The 12,068-nt window shown below is 38.7% G+C and overlaps 2 protein-coding genes across 7 annotated transcripts in view; both read left to right on the top strand.

Annotated features, from left to right (window-relative positions):
* The window catches only part of CSDE1 (cold shock domain containing E1), a 37,286-nt gene extending 34,975 nt beyond the window's left edge, over positions 1-2,311 (top strand). For all 5 annotated transcript variants that reach the window (XM_079899717.1, XM_079899715.1, XM_079899716.1 and 2 more), the window contains 2 exons: positions 495-627; positions 998-2,311. In XM_079899717.1, coding sequence (XP_079755843.1) covers positions 495-627; positions 998-1,045 — 181 coding nt within the window. In that variant the 3' untranslated portion in view covers positions 1,046-2,311. The remainder of the gene's footprint in view (positions 1-494; positions 628-997) is intronic.
* A 33-nt stretch (positions 2,312-2,344) lies between these two features.
* NRAS (NRAS proto-oncogene, GTPase) lies at positions 2,345-9,668 on the top strand. Of its 2 annotated transcripts, none has more exons than XM_079899760.1 (7): positions 2,345-2,569; positions 3,068-3,195; positions 5,244-5,422; positions 7,758-7,917; positions 8,483-8,606; positions 8,917-8,958; positions 9,066-9,668. In XM_079899760.1, the coding sequence occupies exons 2-5, from the start codon at positions 3,085-3,087 to the stop codon at positions 8,600-8,602; spliced, it is 570 nt and encodes a 189-aa protein (XP_079755886.1). In that variant the 5' UTR covers positions 2,345-2,569; positions 3,068-3,084; the 3' UTR covers positions 8,603-8,606; positions 8,917-8,958; positions 9,066-9,668. The 2 variants fall into 2 exon arrangements, with proteins under 2 accessions (XP_079755886.1, XP_079755887.1); XM_079899761.1 differs by having other exon boundaries at positions 9,048-9,668.
* The last annotated feature ends 2,400 nt before the right edge of the window (positions 9,669-12,068 follow it).

The following is a 12,068-nucleotide window of genomic DNA, read 5'->3' as shown; positions in this document are numbered from 1 at the left end:
TTTTTTCACTTTTCCATCACTGCTTTTTTTTTAATCCTCTTCTGCCACTTTCTGGTTATTTCTTCATTGTCTAAATTTTGTAGTTTAGCATTTCTGGCACTATGTTTTTGTTTTGTTTTAATAACAAAATAGCATGAGAGGAGCTGGAAGTCTCTGGAAATACTTCTTCATATTTTCCTTTTCTAATGTTTTTCCATACCTGCTACATTGTTTTCTGTGTCTGTGGAACTGGTTTTCTGGTTGCAGACCAGTCTCGGGATGACCCTCACCCAAATGATTCTTCCAGCTCCTAAGCAGTAATAAACATTGAGTTCAGAATAAAAACATAAACTTGTCTGCCCTGTCTTGCTAGTTAGTTAGTTGGCTAGGTGAGGCAAGAGTCTCCCCTCATTAAAACTGAGTCATTTGGGTAGTTAGGTAGAAGACACACTACTCTGCATGTACTTTTCTTCCCATCGAGTGTTGCTTCTTCTCACCTATTGACTTTGTTACAGCGAGGGCCCCAAGGCTGTTGCAGCTCCACGACCTGATAGGTTGGTCAATCGCTTGAAGAACATCACCCTGGATGATGCCAGTGCTCCTCGCCTAATGGTTCTTCGTCAGCCAAGGGGACCAGATAACTCAATGGTATGAGGGCATACAAGGTTTGGGGCGGATGGGGGCAACTGATAGACCAGCATACTACTTGAGAACCTATTTTAGCAGAACTCAAAGAGCTTACTTTTTACCAAGGTGCTTCAGTATTGCTGTCATAACTAGTTAGCATCCCTGCACATTGGTTCAGCCCCTAACGTAATGGTTGCTTACAGTAAGAGGAACATTTCTTGGTGTTCCTGATACTTTGAACATAGTTTAGGAAGGCTTACTATAGATTTCCTCCTCTGCAAAAGAATTGGTGGTGATTGAGAGTAATGCTTTGGTAGTCCCTTTTGGAATTGTGAATGTACAATGATTGTCATACACCCAGGTCATTAACTGCAATTTTATTTCCTCACAGGGATTTGGTGCCGAAAGAAAGATCCGTCAAGCTGGTGTCATTGACTAACCACATCCACAAAGCACATCATTAATCCACTATGATCAAGTTGGGGGGATTCTGGTGAAGGGTTCTGAATATCTCCCTCTTCATCCCTCCCAAAATCTGGAATACTTATTCTATTGAGCTGTTACACCAGTTTTAACACCTTCCTCGTGTTATGTTTAAAAAAATAAATAAATTTAAGAAAACCATTTTAAAATTATGCACAGTTGCAGCCTGGAAAACTTAAGGTGGCGCCTTATAGAATCAATTTTAGGAGCTTTATTTGGTGCATTTAACGCAACTGGTAATTGCAAAATCCACTTCTGCCTGTGTAAGTGAAAAATATAGACTGTTACCTTGTTGGCCCTATGAAATTCTGCACTTGATACTTAGTATATATACTCTACCTTCATTACTTTTGGCAAGATGTTCTGCCTTAGCACTCAGTTGCATTCTTTTTCCTTTTCTTTTCTGTTCATTATGCTTTAATTCTGAGGACCATATGATGGTAGAATATATTAAAAATTACAAAAATTTGTATAGGCAAACCAGTTCTTTAAGTTGATGGCCAAATGTTAAAATGTTATTTTTCATATCATTTATAATCTTATCACAGTCCACTTAATGAAGTTTGGTTAGATTTCAGTGAAAATTATCTTCCAGGGTAGTTCCCCCCCCCCCCCGATGGGGGTTGTAACTTTACCACAATTAGTATATATGGTGCAGAATTTCATGCAAATGAGGTGTGCCAGCAGTGTGATAATTTAAACGTATTTAAAGAAAAACAAAAGGATGAATGCACAAACTTGCTGCTGCTTAGATCACTGCAGCTTCTAGGACCCAGTTTCTTTTACTGATTTCAAAACAAAACAAAAACAAACAAAAAATAATAAAAAAGTTGTGCCTGAAATGAATCTTGTTTTTTTTATAAGTAGCCGCCTGGTTCCTGTGTCCTGTAAAAAGTACAGGCACTTGACCCTTGGTGTAGCTTCTGTTCGGCTTTATATCATGGGAAAGGATTGGTCTGATTTCTTGGCCCTCAACTTGAATTGGCCACGTACAGGGTCCCTGGCCAGTGGACTGAAGGCTTTGTCTAAGATGACAAGGGTCAGCTCAGGGGATGTGGGGGAGGGTGTTTTATCTTCCCCGTTGTCGTTTGAGGTTTTGATCTTCTCTGGGTAAAGAGGCCATTTGTCTTTGTAAACACGTTAACACTTTTGCTTTCTCCAGTTTTCTGTTAATGGCGAAAGAATGGAAGCGAATAAAGTTTTACTGATTTTTGAGACACTAGCACCTAGCGCTTTCATTATTAAAACGTCCTGTATGGGAGGGGCGGGTCTGGGTGCGGCCTGCCGCGTGACTCCTGGGTCGGAGGCCCACGTGGCCGGGGCGGGGACTCCGGCGCCTGGGGCGCCGACTGATTGCGTAGCGGGCGGGGCCGGAAGTGCCGCTCCCTGGTGGGGGCTGTTCATGGCGGTTCCGGGGTCTCCCAACAATTTTCCCGGTTGTGGTCCAAATCTGTCCGAAGCGGAGGCAGTGGAGCTTGAGGTAAGGCTCTGGCGTGTGTAGCGTTCGACTTTGGAGCATGCTGACGACTCCTTGTTGCCAGGAATTGAGCGGAATCTACGAGCTGGAGACAAAGGCCCTGGGCGGGGGGTCCTTCGTTTTGAGCCCTACGGGGGAGCTCTTTGGAGACAGGCGGGATAGAGAGAAGGGGAGACGGTCTGGAGGCCGCCCCCCTGAGCTCAGAAGATTTAAAGGAGTAGGAAGGGGGGTTTTCTTTACCTTAGGCTGAGGGCGGGGCCCAAGGGCTACTGAAAAATAGACGAGGGTGGGGGTAGCTAGAAGACTAGTCCAGAATTCTGAGATCCACAGTAACCTGCAAGTGTTTTTGCACTCCTGAATCACTTTGAGAACCAAGTGGCGATGAACGTGTACGGAACCAATACATTTCAGACTCTGGTTTTAGTTACTGTTGATTACAGAAAGCTTTGAAGTACTGTAGATGTGGTTCGACAGTTAACCCTAATTGCTGCTTTCCCACAGGTTCTTGCTGGTGTGAAATGACTGAGTACAAACTGGTGGTGGTTGGAGCAGGTGGTGTTGGGAAAAGCGCACTGACAATCCAGCTGATCCAGAACCACTTTGTAGATGAATATGATCCCACCATAGAGGTGAGGCCCAGAGGCAGTCCGCTGACCATACCTCTCTCTTTCGGTTTACTCTTAACCCATTCCCTTTCCCATACCTTTCACCTATTCCTTAGTTAAAGGAATAATCAGGAGAGAAAATAAAAGTTATTTGGGGCACTGTGTTCAGTAATACAGTAAGTAAAGCTTTACCTGTTTTTGGAGAAGAGTTCACTTTTATTAGCTACTGATGATTTTCTAAAAAGTTTACAGTTTTTAACAGTTTTGAAAATGGTTACAAACTCAGTGTTGGACTCATTTAGTTTCTCCACATATGACAGCTCCGTTAAAAAGAAACACAGGTCATAGAATACCTGAATGATAGCAGGATGGAGATGAAGGATTCAGAGATCTGAGTGTTTCTTAGCCACTTGAAGCAGCTGAGACTGTGGGTTGGGGAAGAAAGAGCATAAGATTTTGAGTCACTGTGCCTTGGAATACAGTCCCTGTTTGCAGTTAGTTATATGATAGTGAGCAAATCACTTTTCTCATCTATTAAATTACCATAAACCTGTCTTGCCTGACACCCAGGGGATGTTGTGAAAAATCAAATATGTTAAATTTTTGTGGATGCTAACACACTGTGTAATTATCACTTATTTAAAGTTTCTGTTGTTTTTGTGGGAGTTCATGTTATAGATTGGCTTCAGTAAATATCATCTAAAGTCCTTTAAGTAAAGAGTTTGTAATCTTATTCCGTTTAGAAACGTCTAACTCTAGAGATTATTTTAATCCACATGCTGGTCTTCGTACCACCCAGCCATTGAGTGTTTAATGCAAGCTAACTCTAATATAGCCATTATTAAAAATTAGTCATTAGTCCTTGGCAAAGTTTTATTTTAGGCTTACCAGCTTTAGTATTAATGGTTAGAACATTTTATTATTTTTCAGAGTTTTATTTGTTTTATTTGTTTGTGAAGTAATATACATAAGGTATATAAATCTTACATCTATAGCTCAGTGGCTTTAAATTTGTGTACACTTATGTAACCGCCGCATAGATAAAAATATAGACTATTTCCAATGCCCAAGAGAGTTCTTTCATGCCCCTTTCTAGTCAGTAAACCCCCCTATCCTGCCAGGAAATGACCACTTCTCTGACTTCTATTATCATAAATTAGTTTGACTAAAACCTATCTTTATCATTTTAATTTTGCTTATTTCCTCAGAACACTCATACATTTGACCCTATCTCATGCTTTAAGGAAATTTGGACAATGTGAATTCTATGTTAATTTGAAAGTATATTACAGTCCCGCAATGGCGTGAGTTACAGAGGCGCTGTTCAATGCAAATGGGCTGGCAAACTATGTTACATACTGTTTCTGGAGCCAGATCTTTACTAAGTGTGATGAGGTTATTTTCTTTGAACTGAAGTCCCAGAACATAAATATTAAAATACAAGTAAAATTTTTGCCTTAGAGTCAAATTGAAATTTTTTTTTAATATGATCTATGCATGTCTGTCTTCCCAAGGAATTAATTAACTATACCACGTTTGGAACCTTTAGGAATTTGATTCAGGAATATTCCCCAGAGGTACAGTCTGTCATGATGAGAAAAATATTTTGATATTATAACCTTGTCTGAAATAAAAGGTATTTGTGTATTTAATCATAAACACAAAAGATAGTGCATCCTGGACCAAGTTATAATTGGTGGAGGTATGTTTAGAATTGTAAATGGACAATAAACAACTCAAAGAAGAAGTACAGTTCATACTTCAATGAACGTAATCTCTAGTCTAAGTGCGGTAGAACTGTCTTTTCAATTACCATGTTTTCTTCATCTTTTCCGGGAACAGAGTGACCACATTTTCCTTTCTATAGGCATATAGCATTTGGGGCTTTTTTCCTAGGGTGACATTAAGTACTTTCTGTTTGTGATTATATATCAGCAGTTTGAGGGACAAACCAAAGAGACAGAATTGGACTTGGTTAGGAGCTTATTTAACCTTAGCAATAGCATTGCATTCCCTGTGATTTTTAATAAAAATGGAATCTCCCTCTCTCCCTGCCCCCCTCCCCACCCCAGGATTCTTACCGAAAACAGGTGGTTATAGATGGTGAAACCTGTCTGTTGGACATACTGGATACAGCCGGACAAGAGGAGTACAGTGCCATGAGAGACCAATACATGAGGACAGGCGAAGGCTTCCTTTGTGTATTTGCCATCAATAATAGCAAATCATTTGCAGATATTAACCTCTACAGGTACTAGGAGCATTGTTTTTTCTGAAAGGATGATCTTTAAGTGTGTTCTGAAGTTTTGGGGTGAGAATGAGGATACCACACTAGGGAAGATGCAATTTTTTCATTATGAAAAGAATTGCTTTTAGGTTGTGACATTGAGAATCTGGGGTTATTACTGAAAGTTAATACTGGAGTTTATTTTATATAAGCTACTATGTCTAGAATGCCTGATAATACATAAATGAAGCTTGCTTGCTAATGGGAGTGATTCAGAACTAGAGGTGTTATGAGAGATCACAGAGAGGAAAACACCTCTGAGAAACATTCTTCAGTAAGTAATAGAGAAGATAGTGGGAAGAAACAAATGGGGGGAGGGGAGTTAGATAAAGATGAAAGCAAGGCAAAGGGGGGTTAGATAAAGATGGTCTTTCTCCACAGAACCTTAAAGTTTCAAAGCTCAGTTGGACCATAAAAGTTCTAATACAACATTCTTATTTTACAGAAACAAAGTTCAGAAGGTGGTTTGTTAGGTTTTCATAGTCATGATTATTATTCATAGCAGAGCCAGGACCAAAAACTCAGGCCTCCTTTTTCTTAGCTCTGTGTTCTTTAGGCAGAATAATATAATGGTTAAGAATACAGACTCTGCCTGGGTTGAAACTTGGCTCCATCATCTCTTAGCCATGGAACTTTGGGGCAAACTACTAAATCGCTGGGCCTCAGTTTCCTTATCTATAATGTGGAGATGGTAGTACCTACCAAGAGTTGCTCTGAAAATTAAACGAGTTAATAAATATGTGAATCACTCAGAGCAGTGTTTAGCATGGAGTAAATGCTACACAAGCGTTCTGCCTGTAGCCTGAGTCTTGGCATATGCTCCATCCATATGACGATGTCGACTCTCAGAAACAAACTAGTCTAAAACTGGTTTTCTTCCCCTAAACCTGCTCTACTTTCCATTTTCTCTCTGCAGTTAATAGCAGCACTTAATAAAAAGCTTAGCACTTGGCAAGCACCAAAAAACTATTTGCTGAATTTTTAGAAATCGTTTTTCTCCTTAGGTTGTCTTATATTATCCCTTCACATAGGTTACTGCCATCACACCAAAGCTCAGTTCTGCAGATAGCCAGTGAAATGCATTTCAAGTACATGACTTTGTATGTAATCCCAGGGTAGAGTCTAGAGCAGTGCTGTGCAGTATGGTAGCCACAAACCATATGTGGTTTAAATTTAAATTCGTTGAAATTGGGCTTCCCTGGTGGTGCAGTGGTTGAGAGTCTGCCTCCCAGTGCAGGGGACATGGGTTCAAGCCCTGATTCGGGAAGATCCCACAGGCCGTGGAGCAGCTAAATCTGTGCGCCACAGCTACTGAGCCTGTGTGCCACAACTACTGAAGCCCGTGCACCCAGAGCCTGTGCTCCACAACAAGAGAAGCCACTGCAATGAGAAGCCTGCACAGCACAACAAAGAGTAGCCCCTGCTCGCCACAGCAACAAAGAGAAAAGCCTGTGCAGAGCAACGAAGACCCAACACAGCCAAAAATACATAAATTTATTTTAAAATAAATAAATTTATTTTAAAATAAATAAATAAATTCATTAAAATTAAACAACTTAAAAATCAGTTCGTCGGCCCCATTAGCAACTGACTTTTCAGGTGTTCAGTAGCTTCATATGACTAGCATATATAGTTGGACAGTGCAGCTAGAGAACATTTCCATCACCATAATAAGTCCTATTGGACAGGGTTGATCAAGAGAATCTGGAACAGTAGTTTCCAAACTGCTGTGTGGTATGTCTTACTTGTCATTGAAGAGAGAACTGTCAGTTGGGAGTTCCAAATCCTTTAGTCCCCTGTTAATAAGAGCAGTTCTGGTGTTTCCTATTTTATATCTTGGACTTCCAGCTATAATTTGTTTGAAGAAAATGTTTGGACACCACCCATCTAGAGAAGTGGATAGACTGTCTTTCATTAAATACTGTCACTCTCAAGGGAGCTTCAAAAAGTTATTTGGAGGCAGTAAGATTTACTTTTTATACTTCAGACCTTAACCTAGAGTGTGATTTCTAGTTGCTATTTAACTCCAGAGCCAAGCTTTTTGGAGAATCAAGGAGCCTAACAGGGACATGTGTCAAGATAGAAGGTGAACTGGTAGTTGGCTTCCCTGCGGCTGCTGCATCAAGTCTACACCAGTCTTCTTAGTATGTAAGGCCTTTTATAAGTAGAAAAACAGTGAAACTCAGTATAGAAGCTAATAGGGCTAGGTGAAATCTGCTAGATTTTCTTTTTTGCCCTAGCTGTTTATTCCTTCCTAAACGTTTATTCTTCTGTTATGATAACATATTCCCTTTTTTAGGGAACAGATTAAGCGTGTAAAAGACTCAGATGATGTACCTATGGTGCTAGTAGGAAACAAGTGTGATTTGCCAACAAGGACAGTTGACACAAAACAAGCCCATGAACTGGCCAAGAGTTATGGGATTCCATTCATTGAAACCTCAGCCAAGACCAGACAGGTATAGTACAGCTTTTAGCATCTGGCAAGGGTTTATTTAAGGCAGAAAAGTTTGATTGACTGACTCTTCACTAGAGACGTGATCCACGTTCTTTGCTGTTTTGGATTTTTTTAATACTGTTCTATTTTTTTAATCTTCAGTTTAAACCCAAAATGAATTTATTAATATTCAAGTGTGGTTTCTTTTTTACTCATGCAAGTTAACATGCACAAATATTTCTAAAATGAAGACCCTTGATTAAAGATACTTAAAACATTTGTCCTTCATCTATCAACACCAGCTACTATTTAAGGCATAGGCCCTCCTGAATGGAATCTTTAGATCTGGTAGTTCTGTATGTCCCATGTTATCCATTTTCCTTTACTTAAATGTTATCTTTGCAGAAAGTGCTATTGTATATCATCCTGCTAATGTGACTCAATAGGAATGCTGAATCAGCCTATTTTATCAGCTAATAATTTAATAATTGCAATTTTAAATCCACATAAAGAAGTACAAATGAGAGAGAACTTACAACTTGGGTTGTGTCTGTTAAGCTGTCTTTATCATTTTCTCTCTTTTATAGGGTGTTGAAGATGCCTTTTACACACTGGTAAGAGAAATACGTCAGTACCGAATGAAAAAACTCAACAGCAGTGATGATGGAACTCAAGGTTGTATGGGATTGCCATGTGTAGTGATGTAACAAGGTGAGCATGTGGTCTCTTGACAGAATTATAAACATTATTTAGGTAATTTGGAGGAGTGTTGCTATTATCTTTTCTGTGTTGCTATTTAACAGTTTCTGCTCACTTACAGCTATAAAATAAAGAACTTTCCTTATGGCACCCTTTCTGAGAGTACCACAGCCTAAACTGTGTTTAAAACATTTAATTATTTTACAGACTATTAAATTTTCAATAATATTAGAAATTAGAAGACATTGTTTATGAAATGTATTACCAGGAGCTTGAAGGATCACTACATGATGATGACATGGTGTGTATTCTTTTCTCATAGATACTTTTAAAGTTCTAGCATCAGAAAAGAGCCACCGTCAAGGTAGGACGGGTTTGGAAATGAATGTATTATCATTTATGTTGATTTTGTAACCTTGTCTTTCTAATACTCTCTATGTACCATTTATACAGATTCCATCTTTATTTCAGCTGCACTGACACCTTGGTCCTGACTTCCCTGGAGGAGAAGTATTGCTGTTGCTATCTTCAGTCTCACAAAGAAGCTCCTGCGATTTCCCCAACTCTCAGTAGATCAGTATAATATTCTCTATTTGAGAAGTTCTCAGAGTAACTACCTCCTCACTTGGTTGTCTGACCAGAGAAATGAACCTCTTGTTACTCCCAGTATTTCTCCACCCTGGGTTCTCCCCGAGCACACACAAACCAACCTCCACCACCCCAGGTTTTTCATCTGAAAAGCAATTAATGCTCTGAAACAGAGAACCAAACTAGAAACATGAAATTCTGTAGAAAACAATGTCTTGAGCTCTGAAGTAGCAACTGCTGGTGATTTTTTTTTCCTTTTTACTGTTGAACTTGGAACTATGTTGGTTTTTGGAGAAATGTCATAAATTACTGTTTTGCTGAGAATATAGTTAATGTTGCTGTTTGGTTTGTTTGTAATGTTATCAGCTATATTCTATAAACTGGCATCTGCTCTGTATTCAGAAATACAAAAGTGAATACTGACTTTTTTGAGTCTATCCTCGTCTTCTCGACTTTCTTGTAATTAAATCTGACTTTCACAATGAAGTGCCTTTTTCCTGGAAGTGGTTTGTAGACTTCCTTTACAATACTTCAGTGGAATAGATGTCTTAGAAACTGTTATACATGAAAATGATTGTGCGAGATATGTCTGTGACCCGTCTAGCTTTGAGGGAAAGATATACCAATATGATAGCAGATGCCATTTCTTACATGTATGAAGTTGATTTTCTAGAGACCTGTTTTGGGGCTCTCCCAAGAGAAAGGTGAGACTATAAATGATTAGGGATAATTTTGCTTACTTTTTACCTAATCTCCACTTTTTTTTTGTTTTGGTAGTTTACTACCTGCAAAATGTATATAATTTGTTTCTTCTAGCTTACTGATAATCTAATGTTCAATGAACTTCCATTCATATTTAAATTTGGGTCATATCAGAAAGTCTATATTTGCAGGTGTTCAAAATTATAAAATTAGATGCAGGTTTATTTAATAGCTGTGATCAATGATTCTCAAGCCTCAAATATGTTAATAGACAAATTTTCACTGCATATCATGGTAATTATTCATGTATATAATTGCCCTCGGTCCCCTTCTCACCCCATCCCCTGTCCTTCACCCTATAGCAGTGGCTTGATTATTTCAGTTGAGTAAAGCGTGGTGCTAATAGACCAGGGTCACAGTTTCAAAACTTCAGTGAGCCAGTTAGCATCACAGAGAGAGAAATTCTTCCACATTTCCTCATTGCACCATTAATTCCAGCTAGTAGTTTTGCCAGATGCACGTGGTTAGGCCTGCAAGGAGAGAAGAGGTCAGTTAGCACAAATTCTTAACCATGACTGGAAAAACTTGTTATCCTGAGAAGGGTCAGCTTAGAAGTCTTTATAAATAAAGGATCTAGACTCTGTTTTTAGCTACATGGAAACCAAATTAAGCCAATATTTTTTCTCATGTTTTTGAGAATGAGGATACCTCAGATCAAAATTTTTAAATTTTTCTTTATTCATAATGTTCTTTGAGGGTTTAAAACGGGATGTTGATTAATTAGTCTGGGCATACCAGATAAGCTGATGAGTTTGTTCTTGTTCTGAACAAGAAGTAGCCTTTGGATTGGAATTGCTGTTTGAGAAGGGAATAGAGAATATAATTAATAGTTATGAGGATTTGGAGGCTTGGCTTTTCCATTTGCAGATAATATCCTGATAATTCTAATGAGTAATAGACTTGGATAACTTTTGATGAAAGAATACTTCCAAAACGACCACTTCCTGTTCTCGTCTTCTAATGTGTAAATACTTACTGAGGTCCTCTTCTAATATGAATTTTCATTTATTAAGCAAATTTCACATTGCCTTGAAATGAATTCGGAAGAGAAGAAAAAACATAATGTACCCAGAGAATGAAAAACCCAGAGAGTTGTGCTCCTTCGTGTTAATTCTGAGAGCTTTCACAGTCCACGCCGGTAAACAGAAACTCTGCCACTTTGCTTCTGCTCCTCTTGGAGCATTGCTCTCATTTTCTTGAGGAGAGATGGAGACTTGTCACCTCAGTTGTCATTGTCTTCCTCTTCTTCTTTTGTCTATGTGACTGACTGTGTGATTCTTATGAATGTCAAATTGGGGGGAAAACAACTCATTTTAGGCTCTTGTGCCCATTACCCTTGTATGTTTGTATCTTTTAGTTTTCTCAAGTATGTTCTAAGCACAGTAGTATCTAAATGGGGCCAAAATTCAGACTTGAAAATGTTCTTTTAATAGCTTCTTAAAGAGTTACACTTTGGTGTGAATTTTGGCACAGTAGAGTGACAAACTGACAGTTAAAACGCTGAATAACTTCAGTTAGTGTGGTATCAGATAGTTTTTAGAATATGTTTGTAATTGCTGAAAACAATTACAGTTTACCTCAAAATCTGGAAGTCTCTTTCCCCAAGTTAAGTGCCTGGCCAGCTGTCATAAATTACATATTACTTTATGTCTGTTTGTTTCTTAAAGGTTGTACATTCAAGATTGTGAAAATAAGGTGTTCTGTGTGAAGGCTACCATGCCTGTGTGTAAATGAATCTGTTGAGTGCTGTATTTGCTCCAACAGCTTACTATAGAATGCTACTTGGTCATATCGTACTTATTACAGTTTTCACTTCAGGAGTGTAATAGGTAAAATTATCCTCAATCTGTATTGTAGTGGGCCCCATGTTTAGTCTTTCATCATCCTTTAAACTGCTGTGAATTTTTTGTCTTGACTTGAAAGCAAGAATAGAGAAACACTTTAAAGAGATAGTCTGGTTTTTTTCCATTCCGGAATTTGTGAGCATAGTCATGTTTTGCTTTACATTTACAGTCATGAACTCTTAAGCTGGCAGCTACAACCAAGAACCAAAAAAGGGTGCATTCTGCTTCTTGTAATTCATCTCTGCTAATAAATTATAAGAAGCAAGGATAATTAAATTAG

This window comes from Stenella coeruleoalba (genome assembly GCF_951394435.1).
Source record: "Stenella coeruleoalba genome assembly, chromosome: 1".
Lineage (NCBI taxonomy): Eukaryota > Metazoa > Chordata > Mammalia > Artiodactyla > Delphinidae > Stenella > Stenella coeruleoalba.
Note: the sequence above shows the minus strand (reverse complement) of the source record. Positions and strands in the feature narration are given on the sequence as shown.